Below are 25,510 nucleotides of genomic sequence, written 5' to 3' on the forward strand. Positions count from 1 at the left end.
CGCTAATGCTTTACGACAATAATATTTAGACCTGTCAAAAATCTAATGAAGAATAAAGTTGTACAGTGAAACATGTCTATAAAGACCACCCAAGGGAGACAAGACATAGTCTTTATAGTCAGGTGGTCTTTGTACAGGTTCCCAGTACATGATTCAATGAAAAACCATTTTCAAGCTAGGGAAACAAAGAATGTGGTCTTTGTAGACAGGTGGTCAATAAAGCAGGTTTGAATGAATATAATTACATGGACTCACATTTTTGTTGTTGACTGTCTGAAAACGGAATATTACAATTTCAATTATACTTCATTTCATGCATTATATTCCACATACTAAGAATCTTGCTCTACGATTGGTCAAAAGTAAATCACGTGATGAAAGATAGATCGCCCATTATTGATGGGAGAAGCAAAAAGTTCGTTACACTGTGTAGATAGTACTACTATCTACACAGTGCAACGCACTTTCACTGAAGATAGAGGTACTATCTACAAAGGGGAACGCACTTTCACTGAAGATTATCCAAAAGCGCACTAAAACAGGCGTAATTAAGCGCGCATTATATTACCAACGAGCGCAATTAAAACAAACACATGCGCGCACCGTACCCTCAAGGGGTTGGGTTAAACTAACCTTTTTGGTGTGAATTTGGGTATGGTGTCTTTTATATAGATGCATACACGTCCTTTTTTTTTGTAGTTAAATTGTTTTAGATGTGGAATATAAAGCAAATAATCACCTTTTTAATTTTAGAATATGGCAAACTATCACTTCCTCGTCGATCATAATGTATACGCTATCTTTGTTACCTTTATTTATAATGTTTAGGTTCCTTGGACACCCTTCCTCCTTGCATGCATTATAATAACACTGGCACCGGCCTTTCATTGTCAAGGTATGTAAATCCCGATCGCACTGACTACGATCCGACTACGATACAAATTTAGCAGAATTAGCAATAGCATTTGATACGAATATTCGCCCATGTAAAATCTAAGGGTGGTTTTCTCGAAAGCGGACTAACTTTAGTCCATGGTTTAATCCAGCGATTAAGTATGAAATGCCAAGTGTCCATATGAATATATTTTTGATTAAATTAATATGTCCCTAAATTATCATGGTAAAATAACGATATCATAGTTATATTGTTGTTTATTAATTATGTTATTATATTTTATTTTAATTTATTGTTAAATTAAACTATTCAAAAACATATTCATATATGGACACTTTGCATTCCATACTTAGTCGGTGGATTAAACCATGGACTAAAGTTAGTTCGCTTTCGAGAATACCACCCATAATAACGAAGGATCTGACTAATCATTATGATCTTTAAGCAAATATAAATTCCAAGGGACTTCAAGCTTCCTTGGAGGAGGAATAGCTAAATCGGCGGAGAATCGTAGTGACATCATACCAATAGTGCGGTTGTCTACGATTGAAAGGCGATACGGCTTTCATTCTGACTGGAATGCTTAAATGAAGTACAATTCCGGCCGTTAGTATTCTTATCATTATTTAGAACCTTAAAAAAAGATGGTAATGTTGATTTAGATTTCGAGATCTATAATAATTGGCATTCCTGTAAAGTCGGATCACAGTTGGATCGCAGGAGGATTGTATCATGAACGGCAGGCTTAGCCATAGTAACCATAGTACAGACACCTTATCAAAATTCAATATTTTAATATTAGCCTTACAATATTACTGCTTGATTAAAATTAAAAATGATTAATTGCCCAGATGCTCTTTGGTAATGGCTTATCAATGTCGTGAATTTATATAGTTTTATTCCATTTTTTTTTCTTCAAGTTTAGAATGTCGCAAAGATTGGTAATTTTAGGGAATCCAATAATGATATGGTATGAATTCATTCAGCTTCATTAATTCCTCAATTATGACTGTTCAATCTCTTACTATACCACAGAAGATCAGTGAGTTTCTACAATCAGATTTTTATTTTGCCCTCCTTCTTTCATCCTTTCTACTTTATTTCAAAGCGTCCTGTCCTAGTGGTTCGATTGGCCGACTGGAATACTGCTACACACTCCATAGTGAGCCGTTGTCATGGCGACTCGCAGGGTCGCAATGTGGCTTTGATGGCGGTTTCTTGACCTCCATAGTGAACAGACAGGAGAATGACTTTCTTGTAGGTAAGGTGATGTTCAACTTTTTTGGGGGGTCTGCTGCTGGGAGCTTCGACAAGTAACATTTAGGCGTAAGAGGGGAAATGTATGTAATATTAAAAGGACAAGGAGGAGAAGAGGGCAGGATGCGGAGAAGTGTGAGGAGGAGGAGAAGCGAAGGAGGAAGAAGAGTAGGAGGAGGGGGAGGAGGGGGAGGAGGATGAACAGTAGTAGTAGTAATACTAGTGGTTGTAGTATTGGTAGTAGTATAGTAGTAGTAACAGCTGCAGTAACACGAGTAATAGTTATATGAATAATCATTTAAATTATTTTACACTTTGACTCCTCTTAAAGACGACGGAGTGTAAGTCATTAATTTTCAACATACATACATAGACCGTAATCAGGTTACATACCAATATGAAATATCCTTCAAGTTTGCGATTACTCAAATCGTGAAAGTTTGAATTCATCATTTTACAAGTTATTCTTAATGATTTTAAACTTTACTTATTAAACACCAACTATAATGTATACGCATCATAAAAACGAACGAATAAAGATAAAATAAATCAATACAAATATATATTTGTTGGGATCTTCTCAATTAGAATCCTTCGGAAACCTGACAAGTTTAGCATGGATAGGAATGGACTCGAGAGGGCGCTGGTTAGATGGGTCAAGTTCTCAGCTTTTTTACAATAAGTAAGTCGATGTGTGTAATTTAGTGTTTACTTCTCATGTATTACTATCTTAAAGGTAATACTAAGTTATTGAATTGTAAATAATAAACTCTTTATGTTGTATAGCTCCCTCTCAAGGTCAAGATATTAATTAAGCTATGAAACTATGGTTGTTGACTGACATCGACTGATTAGCTATTCCCGTGTTGAAATTATATATCACAAGTACATATTCTGAGATTTTCATGGTCGCAGCTATTGTTGTAGGGCCGTAGGCGCTATTCGAAATTTATCAAAATTTACCGGGAGCACCGGGAAATTGTTATATTAAATTTTTCTCGAAAGCAGAAGTGTTTTAGGGGCTACATTTTCTAGTACTCATAATACATCCACAGGGGCATCCAAATATATCAAAATTGTAAAGAATCACCATCCACCCAATTTTCAAAATTTCCCAAAACTTTGTATTACCTTTAAAGCAAATCTTGAGCTCTGGTATGGGAAACGTATTCTGAGAGAAGATTGCTATGATTTTTTCTGGATTGTTTATCCTGCCGTAAATTGGTTTTTCATATTGCTCCGGTTGTCTCATTTTCGCTTGCTGGACGTATATAGTAGACGACAATTTGCGGATTAGACGACACTTGGTAGTGAATTTGTATGTGAGATTGCTTTGCTAAATATATAATAGAAGAACTTTTTCCATATCTTTAAACTATCATTGATATCTGATAATTAAACAGTTATTAAAATGAACCTACCAAATTACATAATACAATGAAATACTTGACTTAAAGTAGGGGAGTTTGATGTGGTGCATAATTGCACCCCTCTGTAAATAATCGAATATTCATGTCTTTGATTACCTCGGCAAAATGTTTGCTTATCTTCAATGGAAAAATTACGGTGGGGGTTGGTTGAAATGGACATAATGGACCGATCAGAACTGATCTATTATAATTCATGCTTCTTATCCTTCGTGTGCTTGACCTAAAACCTTACAATCGCTTGGCTAACTGAGTCCCAAGTTCGACTTGTTTCACATGTGTTATATAGGCTATGGCGAGCTTGCAACCTATTTTGATCAAATTACGGTGGGTGAACTTTCAAAAGTCAATGAGACATGAGGGTTCCATTGAAAGGGCTAGTGATAACGTACGTCGGGGTGGTTTTTGGTAAAATTCTATTTACTATATTGACCAGAAGTCAAGTTTATCGTTGAATGCAGAGGAGTGGAAAACGACTTGTAGGAGGCGTATCAGGGATTCTTTGGAGTTGAATCCACTCCACATTATAGCGGAGTCCACTCGATAGTAGTGATTGAATCACTCTGTTTAGAGTGGATTTAAATATTTTGGATTCCACTCCAAACAAAGTGATCCCTATTTCCACTCCAGTACATTTCCACAAAATTTTCTTGTAATAATTTTATCATGTGTATAGTGTATATGTATATGTATAGTTACCAAGAAAAAATGAATTATGTACCTGCATTTTGTTGATACTTTATGAATAATATATGAAATACCTTTGTTTATCTTTTTGTTGGAAATGAAATCAATATGAATTGAATAAATATGAATTGGATTGACTTGAGAGTATTTTTCAAGTGAAATCACTGAAATGACAATTCCCTCTTATGATCACATTCCATTGCTAATTAGTTTGGATACCTTCCTATAGAATCACAGGTCTCTCCATTAGAAAAAAATATATTAAACTAGTTAGCTAACAATGTCATGTAATATAAACATTGCGGTGAAATTATCCGTTTACGGAATACACATTTCCCTATCTTTTTGTTTAAATACCTAGTCTAATATAGATAGGATTGGTTTTAGGTCTCCTATTCTCTATTTTCTTAGACTCTGATCATGTTTTACATATTCTATGGGCGAATATACACTGTTAACGACAGTGAAGAATGACGAATTGTATTTCTTTATTATCTATTTGTACAGCTTTAGATATGAGACGTTAAACACACATAGTTGTCCAGTGATTGACCTGGACAGAAACGGAAGATGGAACGTCTCAAGCTGTCTAGATTCTAGACTCGACTTTATCTGCAAGAAGAATAAAGGTTTGTCCTGAATATCTGCAAGATCTCCTCACTATAAAGCAATCCCTCACTCCGTTCTTCTGCCTCTACCATCCTAGAAGTCCCCAGAACCCGAACCACTCATTATGGGGACCGTGCATTTGTGCATGTTGCACCAGTCCTCTGGAACAAGCTACCAAGTGCCATTCGAAACATTCAATGCCTAGAAACCTTTCAGAAACATGTTAAAACGGTTTTATTTACTCAGAGTTACAAATTATATTATGTTGATAAAATTCTGAAGAGAGATTTGTGTATTTTGTTTTGTATAGCGCCTTGAGTATTAAGTTATTAGTGCGCTTCATAAATATTTATTATTATTATCATTAATATGTTGGAATGTCCTCATTCCGATCTGTCCGAAAATACCAAGATATCCTCACTTCATTTGGTGATTGCACCTGATAACAATAATCATAATGCATACATTTATAATGTTCGGTATATTTACCCATTGTGCCATAAACAGATTAAATGTAATAACAACATAATTATGAAAGTGCTTTCAAAAGCATTCTTGTCATTACATATGTTTTTAGTTTTCTCTCAAAGTGATACAGTTTTACAATTTTCCTTTTACAAAAACGACGACGACAACAACAAGAACATCAAAACAAACAAGGTAGTATATCAAAATGAATTACTTTGGAAGTGGGCAATACAATTCAAGTCGGATATCTTACGGAACTGAAAACTGCAAAGGAGTGTCGAATTGGGCAAATTCGAGCCAGTTTCTCCCATAAGTTACACATGATTGTATCTAATATAATTTCAATTCAATTCAATTCATTTCAACCATAAAACTATACAATCATTTATGGAAATATAAAAACATGAGGTTATAGGAGCCCCCAAAGAAGCTTGAATACAAACTTGTGGTTGGGGCACCAACCATATGACATATATTATATCGAGAAATTAGAGAAATCAACATAAACAACATTAACGGGAAAACAAATATATACAAGAAAAAGATTATAAAAACCTATATGAGCATAAAACATTTACAGCAAAGCACCAGCCATGTGTGCACAAATAGGACACGGCGTCAAGCGACACTGCGTCCCTATGCGCCCCTAGCCGGTGCTTTACAGTACTACAAAACATTACAAAACCTGTGGTGCAAATTATTCATTATTCAATTGGGCTTTTTTTTTTTTTTATACTGCATGAACATTTCATATCATTCCAAATTGATCAACAGTTTTACTACGTTGATAGCCCTGCTAGAACTTAAAACAAAACCAAACTTATTAATTTGATATATTTGATGTCAATCTATGTTCATAACTTCACAATGCTTAGTTACATAATCGGACAGATTACAAATTACCTATAGGGCTTGCTTACAATCCATTGTGGTGTGTTATAAACAGAACTTAAAGGGGGCGTAGCATGATAAATACTAGTTAACACCATCTACGATTTTTTGTTGTTGACAACTACACGTAAACGAATGGACTTGATTAACGGTCAGCGCGCTAGCGTTCGCGAAAGAGACCGAAGTTCTCCTCACGCATCGGCTTCACGCATGTGAATACTGCGGTCGCGTCGTCCGTAGTCGTATACCCGAGTAGCCTCGAGTCAGGCCTTGGGGAAAAACACGTAGTCTCGTCATGCTACACCCCCTTTAAACTCTTCATTCGTTCATTCATTACCATTTTCAAAACGATCATAATACAAACATATTTAGCTATATACAAATATAGTTCTGCTTCAAATATATTGTCATGTATTTAAGTTGTGGGGTAGTAAATAAAACGTCTTGAATTTCACAAAACGATATGGAAAAGTTATGACCTTTAGGAAAATCGTTTTCGATAACGTAGAAAACATGCTACAAACACACCAATGTTTGGTAACTATTCCAAAATAACATTGGTAGAAAGGACACATACATTTTCCATTTTTACCCAATGTTGGTTTGAACTACTCCATTTTCTCTAGCTATATAGTGGGAATACCAATTTTGGTGAATTGTACCCCCAAGTTCCAATTGATTAGGTTGTGTTTGGTAATATGATTACTCTTCTATTGTATCTGCATTAGCATCTTATACAGTTCTAGACATGTTAACTGTTGTGTCTGGTTCTAGGACACCTATACCCCTGGACATCAACCCCGGATAACCACCCCTAGGACGACTACCCCCGGGACAACTACCCCCCTAGGACAACTACCCCGGGACAACTACCCCCTAGGGCAACCAACCTCTAGGACAACTACCCCCGGACAACTATCCTAGGGGGTATTTGTCTGGGGGTAGTTGTCCAGGGGTAGTTGTCCGGGGAAAGTTGTCCTAGGGGTAGTTGTCCGGGGTAGTTGACCGGGGTAGTTGACTGGGGTGGTTATCCGGGGGTGGATGTCCAGGGGGTAGTTGTCCGGATACGGTTTTGTCTATTTAATTTAATTTATTGACATGCCCTGCCTGATTTCTCTTAACATTACAGATGTTTCGGGTGGGAGAGACTCTCCTGCGCCTACAAACGGCGACGATGGAGAAGAATTTGAGGGATCATCGGGAAAGCCTAATACCACACTCATATCCGTGCTCTCGGTGCTTTCTTTCTTCGCAGTCACCGGTTGCTGCTCGATAGGAAATGGCGCGGTGGCAAAGTTTTTTTGTAAATGCACACTCGATATGCTGGCTGGATTGTGTAGCTGCATAATCGACATTCCGATTCGTTTGTGCGGGTGGCTATACGAATGGTTATGCGTTATAGGACTTGCAATCCAGGTATGCTTTTATCGATGCTTTAGGTGTGGAGGCCTGTGCAAAAGGCAACAGGAAGGAACGGAAAGGGCAGAAAGTATATCATCCTATGATTATGATCCTGAACCTCGAGGAGCGTTAAATTGCTTTCGATGTCTAAGGTGTGGAGGCCGGTGCAAAAGGCGACAAGAAGGAACGGAAGGTGTATCATCCAGTGATCCTGAAACTCGAGAAGCGTTAAATTGGCCTCCGCTAGCCGAAACGGGAACGGATGATCAATCACGAGCCACGCCATCAGCGCCCGCAGATCCACACACAGACCCTCCTCCAGCGTATGGGGACGTCACATCTAATCGTCCGCAAAGTACGCCAACAGCTCCACCGCCGTCACCGCTGCGTGACGACAGAACTGCGCCTCCGTCCTACGACGCAGCTTTGGATCCAACTTTTGATATTCGACCTTCAAACATTAGAGATAAGACGAAAGCAGCCCCATCCTACGAGTCAGTAGTTAGATCTTAAAAGCAGTTTATTACAATTTGATAATGTCTTAGTTTTTAGTGGACGTCTCATTCTAGAGATGTTATAGTTCATCCAGGACCTGTGACGGTTCGTTCGAGTTTCCTTTACTCTTTAAGAGAGGAAATTAACTTTCTGGGGAGTCATATTATTATGGATCACTTCACTGGCGTAGAAAACCACTTTCAAAGATTCAACCAATAGCTGAAGTGGAATCCACTATTTTTGGGAGTGGATTCAATTCTAAATGAAGTGTTCCTTAAAAGTATGACTCATCAAAAAAGTGGATTCTACTTATCATGCATCAAGAGAGTAGAATCTTCCAAAGATGTACTAGAGGCTGAAGATCGAGGACCATCTTTGGCCCACAAAGACCTCCAAACATTGGGGTCCCATTACTTAAAGTGACTCGGTAACATTGCCTTAGATTCTAAAATAGAATCCTGGATTAAGCTCATGCTGCAATCATTATTATTAAACCCTTAGGTCAGTCAGGAATCCCATGACTTTCATAAGCCGATCGCCTGTCTGATTATCAAGATATTAATGATTGGAAATCGAAATTTTATTTTTAGTTTTGGGATGGGAGCACTACTACTGTGGTACATATACATTGATCAAGGGACTACTCTCATACCAGAGGTCCTGTGTTTTGCCACATATTAATTCCTCTCTATAGTACCCAGGTGTACCTGTGCCCCTATAATTTCATATAACCTGTTATATACCTCACTTAAGAAATCCAGCCATCTGATTGGTTGAAATTGCAGTCATGGTTTTAGCCATTCCCGTAAATAAACGAAAAATGCCAAACCCATGTAATAGTTCTAGGGTAAAATCCCGGCAAAATTCCAGTTACCGGGAAAATAGTTCAGTCTTGCTGCAATACCCATTGGTTTGAGCGAGCGCGGATACCATACATTGTGTGTGTGCGAATTGGTCGCTAGACAGCAAGAACACCAAAAGGGTACGTCTTATAGGTCTAGATATAGATTGTGATTTTATTGTTTGCGATAACGGTGATACAGGTATTGAAAATTGTATAATGCAAGTGTTTGAATTCATTTGGTGGATGAAAAGTTGAATTCTACGCCGTTTTGTGCCTCATTGCAGCGCTGAATTTGGTGTTTGTCGCTAATTTCTGACAAATTTAGATAGCTTTCCTGATGGTATTTCATGCAAAATTTTTGTTATATTGATAAGCACTGATTCTTGTCCTTACCTTTGACTTGTTTCTTGTCTGTTATAGTAATTTAATAGATGAATTACTTGAATTCTGAGCACATTTCAGTAACACAAAAAAATCCAGCCCGTTTATAGTCCCACACACGTATTTGCATGTATACCTTGTGCCCTTACACTGCACAGTCTGCTGTCAAAGACCCTATTATATATTTTATTCAACAAACTAGAGAAACGTCAAGGTGGTTTCATCAGTTGACTCTTTTTTCAGTATATGAAAGTAACAATGACGGCTTTAATTTTCGAGAAATAGTTGTTTTTATACGCTCTCGGTGAGGTTACAATCGAGCTATTGCCGTCGGGAAGCCCCGGGCATTAGCTCGATTGTAACCTCTCCTTGAGCTAATAAAAACAACTATGTCTCTCAAAGCAGTAAATATGACTATATTATCAATAACACAAGTGCTAAATTTCTATGACCAATATTCTCTTAGCCAATTAAATGTATCGATTTCAGTAGCTTATAACAGCTATTGTTACTTGTTATTGATAACAAGTTTGATGAAACAGGGCCCTGGGAATTGCTATAAAGTATAAAGAAATAACACTGCAGAATTGATATCATATTTCATGTTATAACTGCTCGGTTTAATTGGACATCTTGCTGTCGTTGTCTTGTATAGGCCATATACCAAACGTAATATTCGTAATGAAATGTCTGATTTAAAACCATGTCTGTGAGAATGAAATAAATTTCTCATACTTATCATACCTTACTATACGAAAAATGCTATTCAATTACTTTATATTCTTAGTAGAAGACGTGAACATACCCCCACCGTCCCCTTTCTGTTACTAGTGTTAAGAAGAGGAAACATTCTAAAATGTAATGAGCAGTTTAATATAAAGTACTATGGCAATTCTAATTATAAAAAAATAAACACCACCATTGCAATTATTCATGATCAAGTTAATTTTACGTTCTTAAATGGACGAATAGTTTCTATCACAAAATGTGCAAAGATTCGGCTTGCTTGTAACCGTTCAGGGCTTTCAGATTTTGCCTTCTCCTTATTGAAGTGTTTCTTGTGCTTAACGATTATGTTCCATGTAATTTATATCTTGTATTTGTTATGTGCATCCTGCCAATTGCACACTTGTATTCTCGTATCCGGACACCCGCCCCTGGACATCCCCCACCCCCCGGATGCATTTTTTTCCTAACCTAGCCATCCTACCGCTGCATTCGATTGGCTCAATAGGAATCTATACGTCATGCGCTAATCATAAATATTCATGATACGCTCTCACACAGAAGCTGATGCGATAATTTATAAAATAATGAAATTTCATACCAAAATTACAAATGCAACAGCTATGTTTTTAAATAAATGACATTCCGAGAAAATCTGGAGGCTTGTACCGTAAACAAAAGACTACACAGGTCGTAACTTGTCCATAATCATTGCAACATACTAGTTAGTCAGAAATCTGGCCAACGCAAATCTTCCTATATTCTAATATTAATATGGAGCGCTAGGATGGCTAGGTTAGGAAAAAAGACGCCCCCGGATAGCCACCCCCAGTCAATTACCTCCTAGGACAACTACCCCTAGGACAACTCCCCCCGGGCAACTATCCTAAGGGGTAATCCACCTGGGGTAGTTGTGCGGGGGAGACTTGTCCTAGAGGGTAGTTGTCTGGGGGGGGGGGAGTTGTTGACTGGGGGTGGATGTCCAGGGGGTAGGTGTCCTAGAACCTGAATTCTACATGGAACTGTGTCATGGACCTCGGTTTCGAATGTTTAATTATTTTTTGTACTGCTGTTACGACTAATATTTCTAATAAAGGTGAGACAGCTTCGATCTCATTCATCTTCCTAAATTGTCTATACCATAGTCATGATCATGATGATAGTCATTTTATACACGTACACAAATGATTTGAACCTGATAATTTCTATTTCTTTACTTTGTTTTGTTTCTTTTTTTTTATACCGCTTTGATGTTTTGATGTAAACATTTTTTCATTAATATATATATATATATATATATATTTTCTTTCCCATTTGCTATGTTTTCTTTATATATATATATATATATAAATATATATTTTTGAATGCTTTTTTTTATATGATTGTATGGTTGATGTAAACATGCATTTTTAGTCTCTGGACTTTTTGACAAGTCGTGAATAAAACCTCATTTGAATCTTGAATCTTGAATCCTGGTGTTGATTACTTTGATTTCATTTTATTTCTGCATTTTTTAACAAATATAATAACTTAATATCAAAGAACATGTAAACGTAAGGTATAATACAAAATATACAAACTATAATAACTTTATGTCATTTTTTTCTTCATTCTTTATTATGTACAAATAATAGCGAGGCTTAACATAATATTTCTATAACACATTATTATAAATTTAAAGTATTATCCAAACTATCTGTTGAAAAGGTGAAGGAGACCGCAATCATAAAATGAAATAGTGTTCAAACGATCTTTGTGATCTTTGTGTAAGAGGCGATCTTAAAGGGCAAGTCCACTCCAAAAATAACTTACTCACAATAGAAGCAGAAAATGAAGACAAACCAATCAAAAAAGGTTTCTATTGAAAGTAAGTTATTTTTGGAGTGTATTTGCCCTTTGAGAGTAAGAGGTTTTTATAATCATAGTATACATTCTCATTAGAAAATTTTGAGGAGTGAAAATTGGTTTCAAAATATGCGTTGGATTCCAGTTCTGTCACGTTGGCAATGTCTTATGCATTCTTCAAAATCAGACAGAGCTATTACAATAAATGTCCATTTTCTCTAAGAAAAGATTAATGCTAACGCTTATTTTTGTTGGTATTTCTTAGAAAAACTGATTCATAAGTGGTATTTGTGTGTGTATATTTGCGTGTGAACTTGTTTTTTTTAAACAGACGTTTATCAATCAAATCTGCTTATAAATTTATTTACTCCTGGGCCCTGTATTACACAGAGTTGATATCAATCGCCAGGCGCTTACGCAGCGGGGTTGTTTTGGGGGTTGAACCCCCACCCTCATTTTTGTTTATGTGTGTGATTTTTGATGACCCCCCCCCCCTAATTTTTTTTTTAATACAAACAAAATTAAAATAACTAAATATCGGTTGGCCAAATTTTGACATTTTCAGGCCCCCCCCCTACCCCCCCCCCCCCCCCCCCCCCGCTTATTCAGCGCATTCAGCTGGATTCGGCTGGCTGAGTCGTTGCGTTCATGCTACTCATGCTCTCACTATTGGTCTCTCAATTACGATCTTTAGATAATATTTTTTCCTTCAATAATAAACTATCCAGCAAGGTAAATTCTGTAGATTTGTGACCACGATTTGCACGTCCCGTGAGAAACCAATGCCAGGAATGGTTAGATGAACTCGTGGCATGAACAGCCTGCCATCGTTAAGCTCAACCTAAAGTCAATCTTAAAATGAAACATTCCCCAGCTACATCAGATTGATCCTTGATTTCAAGGAGATGATATCTGAATAAACAAAGAAGGGGTCTTTACTTATCATGGCCTAGCCGCCTTTTACATAGTAATTAGACGCCAGTATATACCTGCCGCAAAAAAAGACAAACTTATGTCGGCGAATATTTGATTAATGCGAAGTTATTTGCTTCTGTTCGTTTGAACTATTCGACTATTAAATTTCCTCGCTAATCTCTCCGACAACCCCCCCCCCCCCCCTTATTAAATTATTTTTTTTCTCCACGCACTCCCTCCTCCCTACCACGTTCTCTGCATCATTTTGATATATAGACAGATTACGGTAGGATCGTTGCTATTTTTCTGAGAGTCAAATTTGTTGTGGAGATGATTAATGATATGTATTCCTCGACTTTAGTAAAGACACATATAACTGTTACATCAAATTCCGTTGTTTAGTGGAAAATTTGGGGCGGATTTTAGTCAATACATCATACAACACATTTTTAGCAATGTCTATTTACGTGTTTCAGTTTCACTTTACAGTTTCAGTTTATGTTTATGTTTCATAATACACATGAATGAATTTTACAATGTTTACATAAAATAAATGGTATACAAAGAACAAACATGAATTCTATAAGAAAAGAAGATACGTATCTCATAGATACTAGTTTGCACGGAGTGTTGATTTGAAAAGAAAAGATTGAATGAAAGAAAAATTGAAAATATGGAGGGGTCAAAGGTCAAATTAAGCACCGCTTGTAAGTTATAGACACCACAGATATAGTCTTGGAAAATAAATGGTAGGCCAATGCATTCATGCATGAAACTAAATCACAGTGCGATATGCTACATGTAATTACATGTATTAAATTGAGAGGGGAAAGGTACTGCGTGGTTATGACGTGTTGCCAAAAATAGGACTTTGTAAATATTAATACAGGGCAAATATGCAAGTACAGGGATTTGTTTTCCCCTATGATATATATATATGAGTATGACTCAAGAGCGACTTAAATAGGAAGCACAAAACTGGTAGGTATTGTGCAAATACCAAGCGCTGAAAAAGACTGTACATGCTTATTGTGTTAGAATACGTGTTAAGCGCGTTGCGGATAAAGAGTGGTGCATCGTTGGATTTTGCAGCCATTAATCAGAATAAAACAATGAGATTAGATTCAAAAGGGATATAATTTGATCCCGTTTTGCTCATGATCGCAACATCGTATCCATATTGATAGCGACGCTTTTACTCGTCCGTGCAATATTGGTTCTCCGCGTGTGGATGTATACAAATCCACCTTTATTTAACATGACAGCAGCCATATGCCAAACTATGAGGCTTCTATAGGCCTATAGTCTCCAGCACTTTCAGCTAGGAACGTCATTGAAAAAATGGACTGTCATTAAAATAATTATTAGCTGATTTGGGTAGCTGAAATTTCTCTCAGCCGCTTTGCCTTTTTCGCCTGTCTGTGATAGCTTGTGCTTGCGACATGGATGGAAATATGGAGGGAAAACGATCTATTGTTGGAATCGTCATTCAGGTATAGGCGTGAGTGCTCGGTGTGGATATTATGTACGATAATTATGTATTTTCATTGTAAGTCTATCAATGGTCTGAATGATTGCAGTGGTGGTAGTAGTAGTAGTAGTAGTAGTAGTAGTAGTAGTAGAAGTATATAGTAGTAGTAGTAGTAGTAGTAGTAGTAGTAGTAGTAGTAGTAGAAGTAGTAGTAGTAGTAGTAGTAGTAGCATAGTAGTAGTATACATCACCATCATCATCATCGTCATCATTACCATCATCATCATCATTTTGTCATCATTCATATCATTATTATCACTATGGAGATCGAGGGGCATGTAAAATTGAACGTGAAACAATTGAATGTGAAACATTTACGAGATGTCTAGCAACAACCCCAGGGCAAGAACAAACTGTACACAGTAACGCAATCACAATAGGCTTGCGTGACGCTAATGCTTTACGACAATAATATTTAGACCTGTCAAAAATCTAATGAAGAATAAAGTTGTACAGTGAAACATGTCTATAAAGACCACCCAAGGGACACAAGACATAGTCTTTATAGTCAGGTGGTCTTTGTACAGGTTCCCAGTACATGATTTAATGAAAAACCATTTTCAAGCTAGGGAAACAAAGAATGTGGTCTTTGTAGACAGGTGGTCAATAAAGCAGGTTTGAATAAATATAATTACATGGACTCACATTTTTGTTGTTGACTGTCTGAAAACGGAATATTACAATTTCAATTATACTTCATTTCATGCATTATATTCCACATACTAAGAATCTTGCTCTACGATTGGTCAAAAGTAAATCACGTGATGAAAGATAGATCGCCCATTATTGATGGGAGAAGCAAAAAGTTCGTTACACTGTGTAGATAGTACTACTATCTACACAGTGCAACGCACTTTCACTGAAGATAGAGGTACTATCTACAAAGGGCAACGCACTTTCACTGAAGATTATCCAAAAGCGCACTAAAACAGGCGTAATTAAGCGCGCATTATATTACCAATGAGCGCAATTAAAACAAACACATGCGCGCACCGTACCCTCAAGGGGTTGGGAAAAACTAACCTTTTTGGTGTGAATTTGGGTATGGTGTCTTTTATATAGATGCATACACGTCCTTTTCTTTTTGTAGTTAAATTGTTTTAGATGTGGAATATAAAGCAAATAATCACCTTTTTAATTTTAGAATATGGCAAACTATCACTTCCTCGTCGATCATAATGTATACGCTATCTTTGTTACCTTTATTTATAATGTTTAGGTTCCTTGGACACCCTTCCTCTTTGCATGCATTATAATAACACTGGCTCCGGCCTTTCATTGTCAAGGTATGTAAATCCCGATCGCACTGACTACGATCCGACTGCGATGTGACTACGATCTTACTACGATACAAATTTAGCAGAATTAGCAATAGCATTTGATACGAATATTCGCCCATGTAAAATCTAAGGGTGGTTTTCTCGAAAGCGGACTAACTTTAGTCCATGGTTTAATCCCAAGTGTCCATATGAATATATTTTTGATTAAATTAATATGTCCCTAAATTATCATGGTAAAATAACGATATCATAGTTATATTGTTGTTTATTAATTATGTTATTATATTTTATTTTAATTTATTGTTAAATTAAACTATTCAAAAACATATTCATATATGGACACTTTGCATTCCATACTTAGTCGGTGGATTAAACCATGGACTAAAGTTAGTTCGCTTTCGAGAATACCACCCATAATAACGAAGGATCTGACTAATCATTATGATCTTTAAGCAAATATAAATTCCAAGGGACTTCAAGCTTCCTTGGAGGAGAAATAGCTAAATCGGCGGAGAATCGTAGTGACATCAGACCAGTAGTGCGGTTGTCTACGATTGAAACGCGATACGGCTTTCATTCTGACTGGAATGCTTAAATGAACTACAATTCCGGTCGTTAGTATTTTTATCATTATTTAGAACCTTAAGAAAAGATGGTAATGTTGATTTAGATTTCGAGATCTATAATAATTGGCATTCCTGTAAAGTCGGATCACAGTTGGATCGCAGGAGGATTGTATCATGAGCGGCAGGCTTAGCCATAGTAACCATAGTACAGACACCTTATCAAAATTCAATATTTTAAAATTAGCCTTACAATATTACTGCTTGATTAAAATTAAAAAATAATTAATTGCCCAGATGCTGTTTGGTAATGGCTTATCAATGTCGTGAATTTATATACTTTTATTCCAATTTTTTTCTTCAAGTTTAGAATGTCGCAAAGATTGGTAATTTTAGGGAATCCAATAATCCAATCTTACTATACCACAGAAGATCAGCGAGTTTCTACAATCAGATTTTTATTTTGCCCTCCTTCTTTCATCCTTTCTACTTTATTTCAAAGCGTCCTGCCCTAGTGGTTCGATTGGCCGACTGGAATACTGCTACACACTCCATAGTGAGCCGTTGTCATGGCGACTCGCAGGGTCGCAATGTGGCTTTGATGGCGGTTTCTTGACCTCCATAGTGAACAGACAGGAGAATGACTTTCTTGTAGGTAAGGTGATGTTCAACTTTTTTGGGGGGTCTGCTGCTGGGAGCTTCGACAAGTAACATTAGTAGGCGTAAGAGGGGAAATGTATGTAATATTAAAAGGACAAGGAGGAGAAGAGGGCAGGATGCGGAGAAGTGTGAGGAGGAGGAGAAGCAGAGGAGGAAGAAGAGTAGGAGGAGGGGCAGGAGGGGGAGGAGGATGAGCAGTAGTAGTAGTAATACTAGTGGTTGTAGTATTGGTAGTAGTATAGTAGTAGTAACAGCTGCAGTAACACGAGTAATAGTTATATGAATAATCATTTAAATTATTTTACACTTTGACTCCTCTTAAAGACGACGGAGTGTAAGTCATTAATTTTCAACATACATACATAGACCGTAATCAGGTTACATACCAATATGAAATATCCTTCAAGTTTGCGATTACTCAAATCGTGAAAGTTTGAATTCATCATTTTACAAGTTATTCTTAATGATTTTAAACTTTACTTATTAAACACCAACTATAATGTATACGCATCATAAAAACGAACGAATAAAGATAAAATAAATCAATACAAAAATATATTTGTTGGGATCTTCTCAATTAGAATCCTTCGGAAACCTGACAAGTTTAGCATGGATAGGAATGGACTCGAGAGGGCGCTGGTTAGATGGGTCAAGTTCTCAGCTTTTTTACAATAAGTAAGTCGATGTGTGTAATTTAGTGTTTACTTCTCATGTATTACTATCTTAAAGGTAATACTAAGTTATTGAATTGTAAATAATAAACTCTTTATGTTGTATAGCTCCCTCTCAAGGTCAAGATATTAATTAAGCTATGAAACTATGGTTCTTGACTGACATCGACTGATTAGCTATTCCCGTGTTGAAATTATATATCACAAGTACATATTCTGAGATTTTCATGGTCGCAGCTATTGTTGTAGGGCCGTAGGCGCTATTCGAAATTTATCAAAATTTACCGGGAGCACCGGGAAATTGTTATATTAAATTTTTCTCGAAAGCAGAAGTGTTTTAGGGGCTACATTTTCTAGTACTCATAATACATCCACAGGGGCATCCAAATATATCAAAATTGTAAAGAATCACCATCCACCCAATTTTCAAAATTTCCCAAAACTTTGTATTACCTTTAAAGCAAATCTTGAGCTCTGGTATGGGAAACGTATTCTGAGAGAAGATTGCTATGATTTTTTTCTGGATTGTTTATCCTGCCGTAAATTGGTTTTTCATATTGCTCCGGTTGTCTCATTTTCGCTTGCTGGACGTATATAGTAGACGACAATTGGCGGATTAGACGACACTTGGTAGTGAATTTGTATGTGAGATTGCTTTGCTAAATATAAAATACAAGAACTTTTTCCATATCTTTAAACTATCATTGATATCTGATAATTAAACAGTTATTAAAATGAACCTACCAAATTACATAATACAATGAAATACTTGACTTAAAGTAGGGGAGTTTGATGTGGTGCATAATTGCACCCCTCTGTAAATAATCGAATATTCGTGTTTTTGATTACCTCGGCAAAATGTTTGCTTATCTTCAATGGAAAAATTACGGTGGGGGTTGGTTGAAATGGACATAATGGACCGATCAGAACTGATCTATTATAATTCATGCTTCTTATCCTTCGTGTGCTTGACCTAAAACCTTACAATCGCTTGGCTAACTGAGTCCCAAGTTCGACTTGTTTCACATGTGTTATATAGGCAATGGCGAGCTTGCAACCTATTTTGATCAAATTACGGTGGGTGAACTTTCAAAAGTCAATGAGACATGAGGGTTCCATTGAAAGGGCTGGTGATAACGTACGTCGGGGTGGTTTTTGGTAAAATTCTATTTACTATATTGACCAGAAGTCAAGTTTATCGTTGAATGCAGAGGAGTGGAAAACGACTTGTAGGAGGCGTATCAGGGATTCTTTGGAGTTGAATCCACTCCACATTATAGTGGAGTCCACTCGATAGTAGTGATTGAATCACTCTGTTTAGAGTGGATTTAAATATTTTGGATTCCACTCCAAACAAAGTGATCCCTATTTCCACTCCAGTACATTTCCACAAAATTTTCTTGTAATAATTTTATCATGTGTATAGTGTATATGTATATGTATAGTTACCAAGAAAAAATGAATTATGTACCTGCATTTTGTTGATACTTTATGAATAATATATGAAATACCTTTGTTTATCTTTTTGTTGGAAATGAAATCAATATGAATTGAATAAATATGAATTGGATTGAATTGAGAGTATTTTTCAAGTGAAATCACTGAAATGACAATTCCCTCTTATGATCACATTCCATTGCTAATTAGTTTGGATACCTTTCTATAGAATCACAGGTCTCTCCATTAGAAAAAAATATATTAAACTACTTAGCTAACAATGTCATGTAATATAAACATTGCGGTGAAATTATCCGTTTACGGAATACACATTTCCCTATCTTTTTGTTTAAATACCTAGTCTAATATAGATAGGATTGGTTTTAGGTCTCCTATTCTCTATTTTCTTAGACTCTGATCATGTTTTACATATTCTATGGGCGAATATACACTGTTAACGACAGTGAAGAATGGCGAATTGTATTTCTTTATTATCTATTTGTACAGCTTTAGATATGAGACGTTAAACACACATAGTTGTCCAGTGATTGACCTGGACAGAAACGGAAGATGGAACGTCTCAAGCTGTCTAGATTCTAGACTTGACTTTATCTGCAAGAAGAATTCAGGTTTGTCCTGAATATCTGCAAGATCTCCTCACTATAAAGCAATCCCATTACTCACTCCGTTATTCTGCCTCTACCATCCTAGAAGTCCCCAGAACCGAACCACCCATTATTGGGACCGTGCATTATTTTGTGTATGTTGCACCAGTCCTCTGGAACAAGCTACCAAGTGACATTTGAAACATTCAATGCCTAGAAACCTTTTAGAAACATGTTAAAACGGTTTTATTTACTCAGAGTTACAAATGATATAATGTTGTTAACATTCTGCAGAGAGAGATTTGTGTATTTTGTTTTGTATAGCGCCTTGAGTGCGCTTCATGAATATGTATCATTATTATTGTTATTATTATCATTAATATCTTGGAATGTCCTCATTCCGACCTGTCCGAAAATACCAAGATATCCTTATTTCATTTGGTGATTGCGCCTGATAACAATAATGATGATGCAGACATTTACAATGTTTGGCATATATCTACCCATTGTGCTCAAGGCGCTTACAATAAACAGATTAAATGTAATAACAAAATACTCTGAAAGTGCTTTAAAAAACACTTGTCTTTAAAGCCCCACTGCACTACTGATAGCTATTTGCGCCCTGTATATAGCAAACAATGCCTACTTGGAGACCATTATTCCCCAAAGGTCCAATTTTTTTCTTATGTTAAAGGTACTATGTCCCATTTGCAGGCCAAACAAATGAAAAAGTTAAATTCCAAAAGCATTTGAAAGATAATACTAATTTAGAACTTCCCTAAAAAAAGGTGAGGCTTGAAAATGTCTTCAAGTGGGAAAATAACGACTATTAGTTGTCAAATCGACTTTAGGGCTATAGAGCCCAAAAGTAATAGTCTTGATTTTCAGACAATTGTACCGAATGGTCATACGTTTTATGCTGTGCAAAGATTCAATCAGTTTAACCTTGGCCATCACAAGAAGTGGGTTATTGATGTAGACAAATGCTCATGTACCCTTTACAACTCTTTTCATGTATGTTATTACCAAAGAAGAAAAAAGACAGTCACTCAATAGTGTCTAACAGTGAAGTCTAGCAAGTAAACGGGTTTCCTTACATAATTTGAATATGAGGACACTGCTAACGTTTAAATTTCACAGATAGGACATACATGACATATTCATAATTCCTGCAAAGTTCTACATAATTTGAGGTTGGCTACAAAAGGGACATAGTACCTTTATTGGAGAGCTTGATTTGATGATATAACCACCTGTCGGTGACCTTGCAGGGTGGTCTAATCCCTCCTGGCAAACAAGTGCAGATAGCCGATACGTTTTTTAAAGTTTTCTCTCCAAGTAATCTACAGTTTTACAATTTTCCTAGTACATAAATGACGACGACAACAACAACAACATAAACACAAACATGGCAGTATATAAAAAAGGAATTACTTTGGACGTAGGCGATACAATTCAAATCGAATAGCATACGGAACTGCAAAGGAGTGTCGAAGAAATTTGGGCAAATTCAAGCCAAATTTTCTCATAAGTTACACACGACATCTAATATTCTATTTGTACATCCAATTATTGTATCCAGTTCGCTAGCCATGCTAGAACTTAAAACAGACCAAATATGAAGTAATCGGTTATAATTGATGTCAATCTATGTTCATAACTTCACAATGCTTAGTAACATAATCGGACAGATCACCTATAGGACTTGCCTACCATCCATTTTCAAAACGATCATAATACAAACATATTTAGCTATATACAAATATAGTTCTGCTTCAAATATATTGTCATGTATTTAAGTTGTGGGGTAGTAAATAAAACGTCTTGAATTTCACAAAACGATATGGAAAGGTTATGACCTTTAGGAAAATCGTTTTCGATAACGTAGAAAACATGCTACAAACACACCAATGTTTGGTAACTATTCCAAAAAACATTGGTAGAAAGGACACATGCATTGTCCATTTTTACCTAATGTTGGTTTGAACTACTCCATTTTCTCAAGCTGGTGTGAATACGTTTCTACCCAATATTGGGTAAATTTTACCCCTACTTCCTTTTGCGAAACATAGCTTTTAGCATACCTGTTCCCAATTGATTAGGTTGTATTTGGTAACATGATTACTGATTTTAACTGTTTTGTCTATTTAATTTCATTTATTAGCATGCCCTGCTGTTTTTTCTTAACATTACAGATGTTTCGGGTGGAAGAGACTCTCCTGCTCCTACAAACGGCGACGATGAAGAAGAAGTGGAGGGATCATCAGGAAAGTCTAATACCACACTCAAAACTGTGCTCACGTGGATTGGCGTCACCGTGGCCCTCGTGGTCATCGCTAGTTGCTCGGCAGGAAATGGCGCGGTGGGAAAGTGTTTTTGTAGCTGCTTTATCGATATGCTGGCTGGATTGTGTGGCTGCATAATCAAAATTCCGACTCGTTTGTGCGGGTGGATATATGAATGGTTATGCGTTATAGGACTTGCAATCCAGGTATGCTTTTATCGATGTCTAAGGTGTGGAGGCCTGTGCAAAAGGCAACAGGAAGGAACGGAAAGGGCGGAAAGTATATCATCCTATGAGTATGATCCTGAACCTCGAGGAGCGTTAAATTGCTTTTATCGATGTCTAAAGTGTGCAGGGCTGTGCAAAAGGCGACAGGAAGGAACGGAAAGTGTGTCATCCAGTGATCCTGAAATTCGAGAAGCGTTAAATTGGCCTCCGCTAGCCGAAACAGGACTGGAGGATCAATCACGAGCCACGCCATCAGCGCCGGCAGAGCCACACACAGACCCGCCTCCAGCGTATGGGGACGTCACATCTAATCGTCCGCAAAGTACGCCAACAGCTCCACCGCCGTCACCGCCTCCTGACAACAGAATTGCGCCTCCGTCCTATGACGCAGCTTTGGATCCAACTTTTGATATTCGACCTACAAACATTAGAGATGAGACGACAGCAGCCCCATCCTACGAGTCAGTAGCTAGATCTTAAAGCAATTTATAATAATTTGATAATTTCGTAGATTTTAGTGGACGTCTCATCCTAGAGATGGTATAGTTCCTCCAGAGGGGTGTTTCACAAAGATCCTAAGTTGAACTTATCTCTAAGTTGGACTTCAAAATTATGGAAAGCCGTTAGCATCTTTGAAAATATTTAGTAAAAAAAGTTATTTAAAAACGCATAAAATGTTGATTCAAATCATTCATACTTTGTATTTTCAAGGAGATTTCAAGTTCTAGATGTGAAGTTTATGAAAAGTCTAAATACTTAATTTTTTGCCTTTGAATATATTTAATTTTAAGGCTACGAATGGCTCTTCATAATTTTAAGTCCAACTTAGAGTTAAGTTCAACTTAGGATCTTTGCGAATCACCCCCAGGACCTATACGGTTCGTTCGAGCTTCCTTTACTCTTTAGAAGAGGAGATCAACTTTCTGGGGAGTTATATTATTATTATGGATCACTTCACTGGCGTGGAAAGCCACTTTCAAAGAGTAATTCAGCCAATAGCTGGAGTGGAATCCACTATTTTTTTGGAGTGGATTTAATTCTAAAGGAAGTGTTCCCAAAAAGTATGACTCGTCAAAAAGTGGATTCTACTTATCATGCATCAAGAGAGTAGAATCTTCCAAAGATGAACTAGAGGCTAAAGATCGAGGACCATCTTTGGCCCACAAAAGACCTCCAAACATTGGGGTCCCACTACTTAAAGTGACTCGGTTACATTTCCGCAGGTTCTGAAACAGAATCCTGGATTTAGCTCATGCTGCAATCATATTATAAGGCCAGTCAGGAATCCCAATCCCATGACTTTTATAAGCCGATCGCCTGTCTGACTATCAAGATATTTATGATTGGAAATCGAAATTTCATTTTTCGTTTTCCTAACGGTTTTTATAACACTACAGTCTATTGGGGGAAATGAGTGTGGTAAAACCGGTCCCTCAAAGATTTCTACTTTTTTGAGGCACTTCATGATCATTTTGAAGCGCAATTTTGTTCAGGGCTTCAATATTACACCATATCACAGACACTGCTGACACGTAGGGCCATGTATCTCAGATTTAACATTGTTAAAAGATGCCTTTAATCTATTCCAAATCTGGCTTTGAGTTCTCGAAGTTTGTCTTAGATGTAATTGTATAACTCAAAGTTAATAGCAATCAGCCAAAATCCACCAAGAGACGTTGCGATCCTCCATGCATGGGAGTACTGTGGTACATGTACATTGTTCAAGGGACTACTCTCATACAAGAGGTCCTGTGTTTTGCCACATATTGGGGACTTTTAGATTTACACGTCGACATAGTGGACTGCTACGTGTGACGTCCTTTTAAGACACTAAAAGGATGTCACCCGTAGCAGTCCACTATATGTCGACGTGCAAATCTTAAAGTCCCTATTCTTTCATCTCTAGTATCCATGTGTACGTGGGTACCTGGGCCCTGCTTCATGTAACATGTTAACAATAACACTAGTGCTAAATTTCTATTACCAACATTTTCTTAGCCAATCAAATGTATCGATTTCAGTAGCTTATAACAGCTATTGTTACTTGTTATTGATAACAAGTTTGATGAAACAGGGCCCTGGGAATTGCTATAAAGTATAAAGAAATAACACTGCAGAATTGATGTAATATTTCATGTTATAACTGTTCGATTTAATTGGACACTTTGCTGTCGTTGTCTCAAATAGGCCATATACCAAAGGTAATATTCCTAATGAAATGTCTGATTTAAAACCGAAATTTATGAAAATCAACTACCCCTACCGTTCCCTTTCTGTTACTAGTGTTAAGAAGAAGAACAATTCTAAAAAAAATAATGAGCAGGTAGAAAGTACTATGGCAATTCCAACTTTACAAAATAAACATCATCATTGCAATTATTCATGATCAAGTTAATTTTACATTATTAAATTAACGAAATGTTTCTATCAACAAATGTGCAAAGATTCGGCTCGCTTGTAACCGTTTAGGGCTTTCAAATGTTCCTTTCTCCTTAATATCTTAAAGTGTTTCTTGTGCTGACGATCATGTTCCATTTAATTAATGTATATCTTGTATTTGTTATGTGCATTCTTTCGATTACACACTTGTATTCTTCATGGCACCGCCCGTCATGGACCTGGCTTTTAAATGTGTAATTCTTTGTTTATTGTTGTTACGACTACTATTTCGAATAAAGGCGAGACAGCTTTTATCTCATTAATCTTCCTAAATTGTCTGTACCATAGTCATGATCGTGATGGTAGTCATGTTTCGAGCATTTATATACATTCATGAATGATGTCAACCTGATAACTTCCATTTCTTTACTTCGAGGGTTCAGTGACACAAAGACGTAACTCCATATTTTGCAAAAATGAGTATTTGATATCAAAATGTTCAGAAAATGTGGGCTTTCCACGTAAAGGCCCACTGCACTACTTGTAGCTACTTGCGCCCTCTTACAACAAACAATGCCTAATCGGTGACCATTGGTCCCCCATGATCCTCTTTTTCTTATGTTAACTGAGAGCTGAGTTGATGAGATAACCACCTGTCCAGTGACCTTGCAGGGCGCTCTAATCCCTCCTGTTAACTATGGCAGATAAGCTTTAACACAAAGACTTAACTCCACCCAACACCCCAATTGGAGTCAATGGCTAGTGAAGCATAAACTTAACTCCTGAAGGCCCAAGTGCTCAGTGACACCTAAACCACTTTTTCTCAAAATGGCCAAAATGGAATTACGTTTTTGTTTTACTGACCCCTCTACTTGTTGTTGAGAACTTAAGAGTAAGAGGCTTTTATAAACATAGTATACATTCTTATTTAGAACATGTTGTGGAGTGAAAATTGGTTTCAAAATATGCGTTCAATTCCAGTTCTGTCACGTTGGCAATGTGTTATGCATTGTTCAAAGTAAGACAGACCT

At 36.8% G+C, this 25,510-nt stretch overlaps 1 protein-coding gene and 1 long non-coding RNA gene across 3 annotated transcripts; both read left to right on the plus strand.

The window, feature by feature from the left end:
• The first annotated feature begins 1,679 nt into the window (after positions 1-1,679).
• Positions 1,680-22,646, plus strand: LOC115926205. Of its 2 annotated transcripts, none has more exons than XM_030990847.1 (4): positions 1,680-2,156; positions 2,741-2,834; positions 4,774-4,895; positions 21,784-22,646. In XM_030990847.1, the coding sequence occupies exons 1-4, from the start codon at positions 1,868-1,870 to the stop codon at positions 22,578-22,580; spliced, it is 1,302 nt and encodes a 433-aa protein (XP_030846707.1). In that variant the 5' UTR covers positions 1,680-1,867; the 3' UTR covers positions 22,581-22,646. The 2 variants fall into 2 exon arrangements, with proteins under 2 accessions (XP_030846707.1, XP_030846708.1); XM_030990848.1 differs by lacking the exon at positions 21,784-22,646 and adding an exon at positions 7,364-8,592.
• LOC115926206 lies at positions 16,733-19,579 on the plus strand. The gene is made up of 3 exons (XR_004065019.1): positions 16,733-16,870; positions 17,457-17,550; positions 19,491-19,579. It is a non-coding gene; the product is annotated as an uncharacterized LOC115926206 (long non-coding RNA).
• Positions 22,647-25,510: the final 2,864 nt, after the last annotated feature.

The sequence above is a fragment of the Strongylocentrotus purpuratus genome, unplaced genomic scaffold (genome assembly GCF_000002235.5).
Source record: "Strongylocentrotus purpuratus isolate Spur 01 unplaced genomic scaffold, Spur_5.0 spur5_scaffold_19, whole genome shotgun sequence".
In the NCBI taxonomy this organism is placed as follows: domain Eukaryota; kingdom Metazoa; phylum Echinodermata; class Echinoidea; order Camarodonta; family Strongylocentrotidae; genus Strongylocentrotus; species Strongylocentrotus purpuratus.

What these genes read in the sequence shown, in the direction of transcription:
- LOC115926205 (XM_030990847.1), top strand. Translation starts at nt 1,868, where the DNA reads ATGAATTCATTCAGCTTCATTAATTCCTCAATTATGACTGTTCAATCT. An exon ending in TCTCAGCTTTTTTACAATAA is followed by an intron (nt 2,835 to 4,773) that starts GTAAGTCGATGT and finishes CTATTTGTACAG; the next exon opens with CTTTAGATATGAGACGTTAA. An exon ending in TATCTGCAAGAAGAATAAAG is followed by an intron (nt 4,896 to 21,783) that starts GTTTGTCCTGAA and finishes TTAACATTACAG; the next exon opens with ATGTTTCGGGTGGAAGAGAC.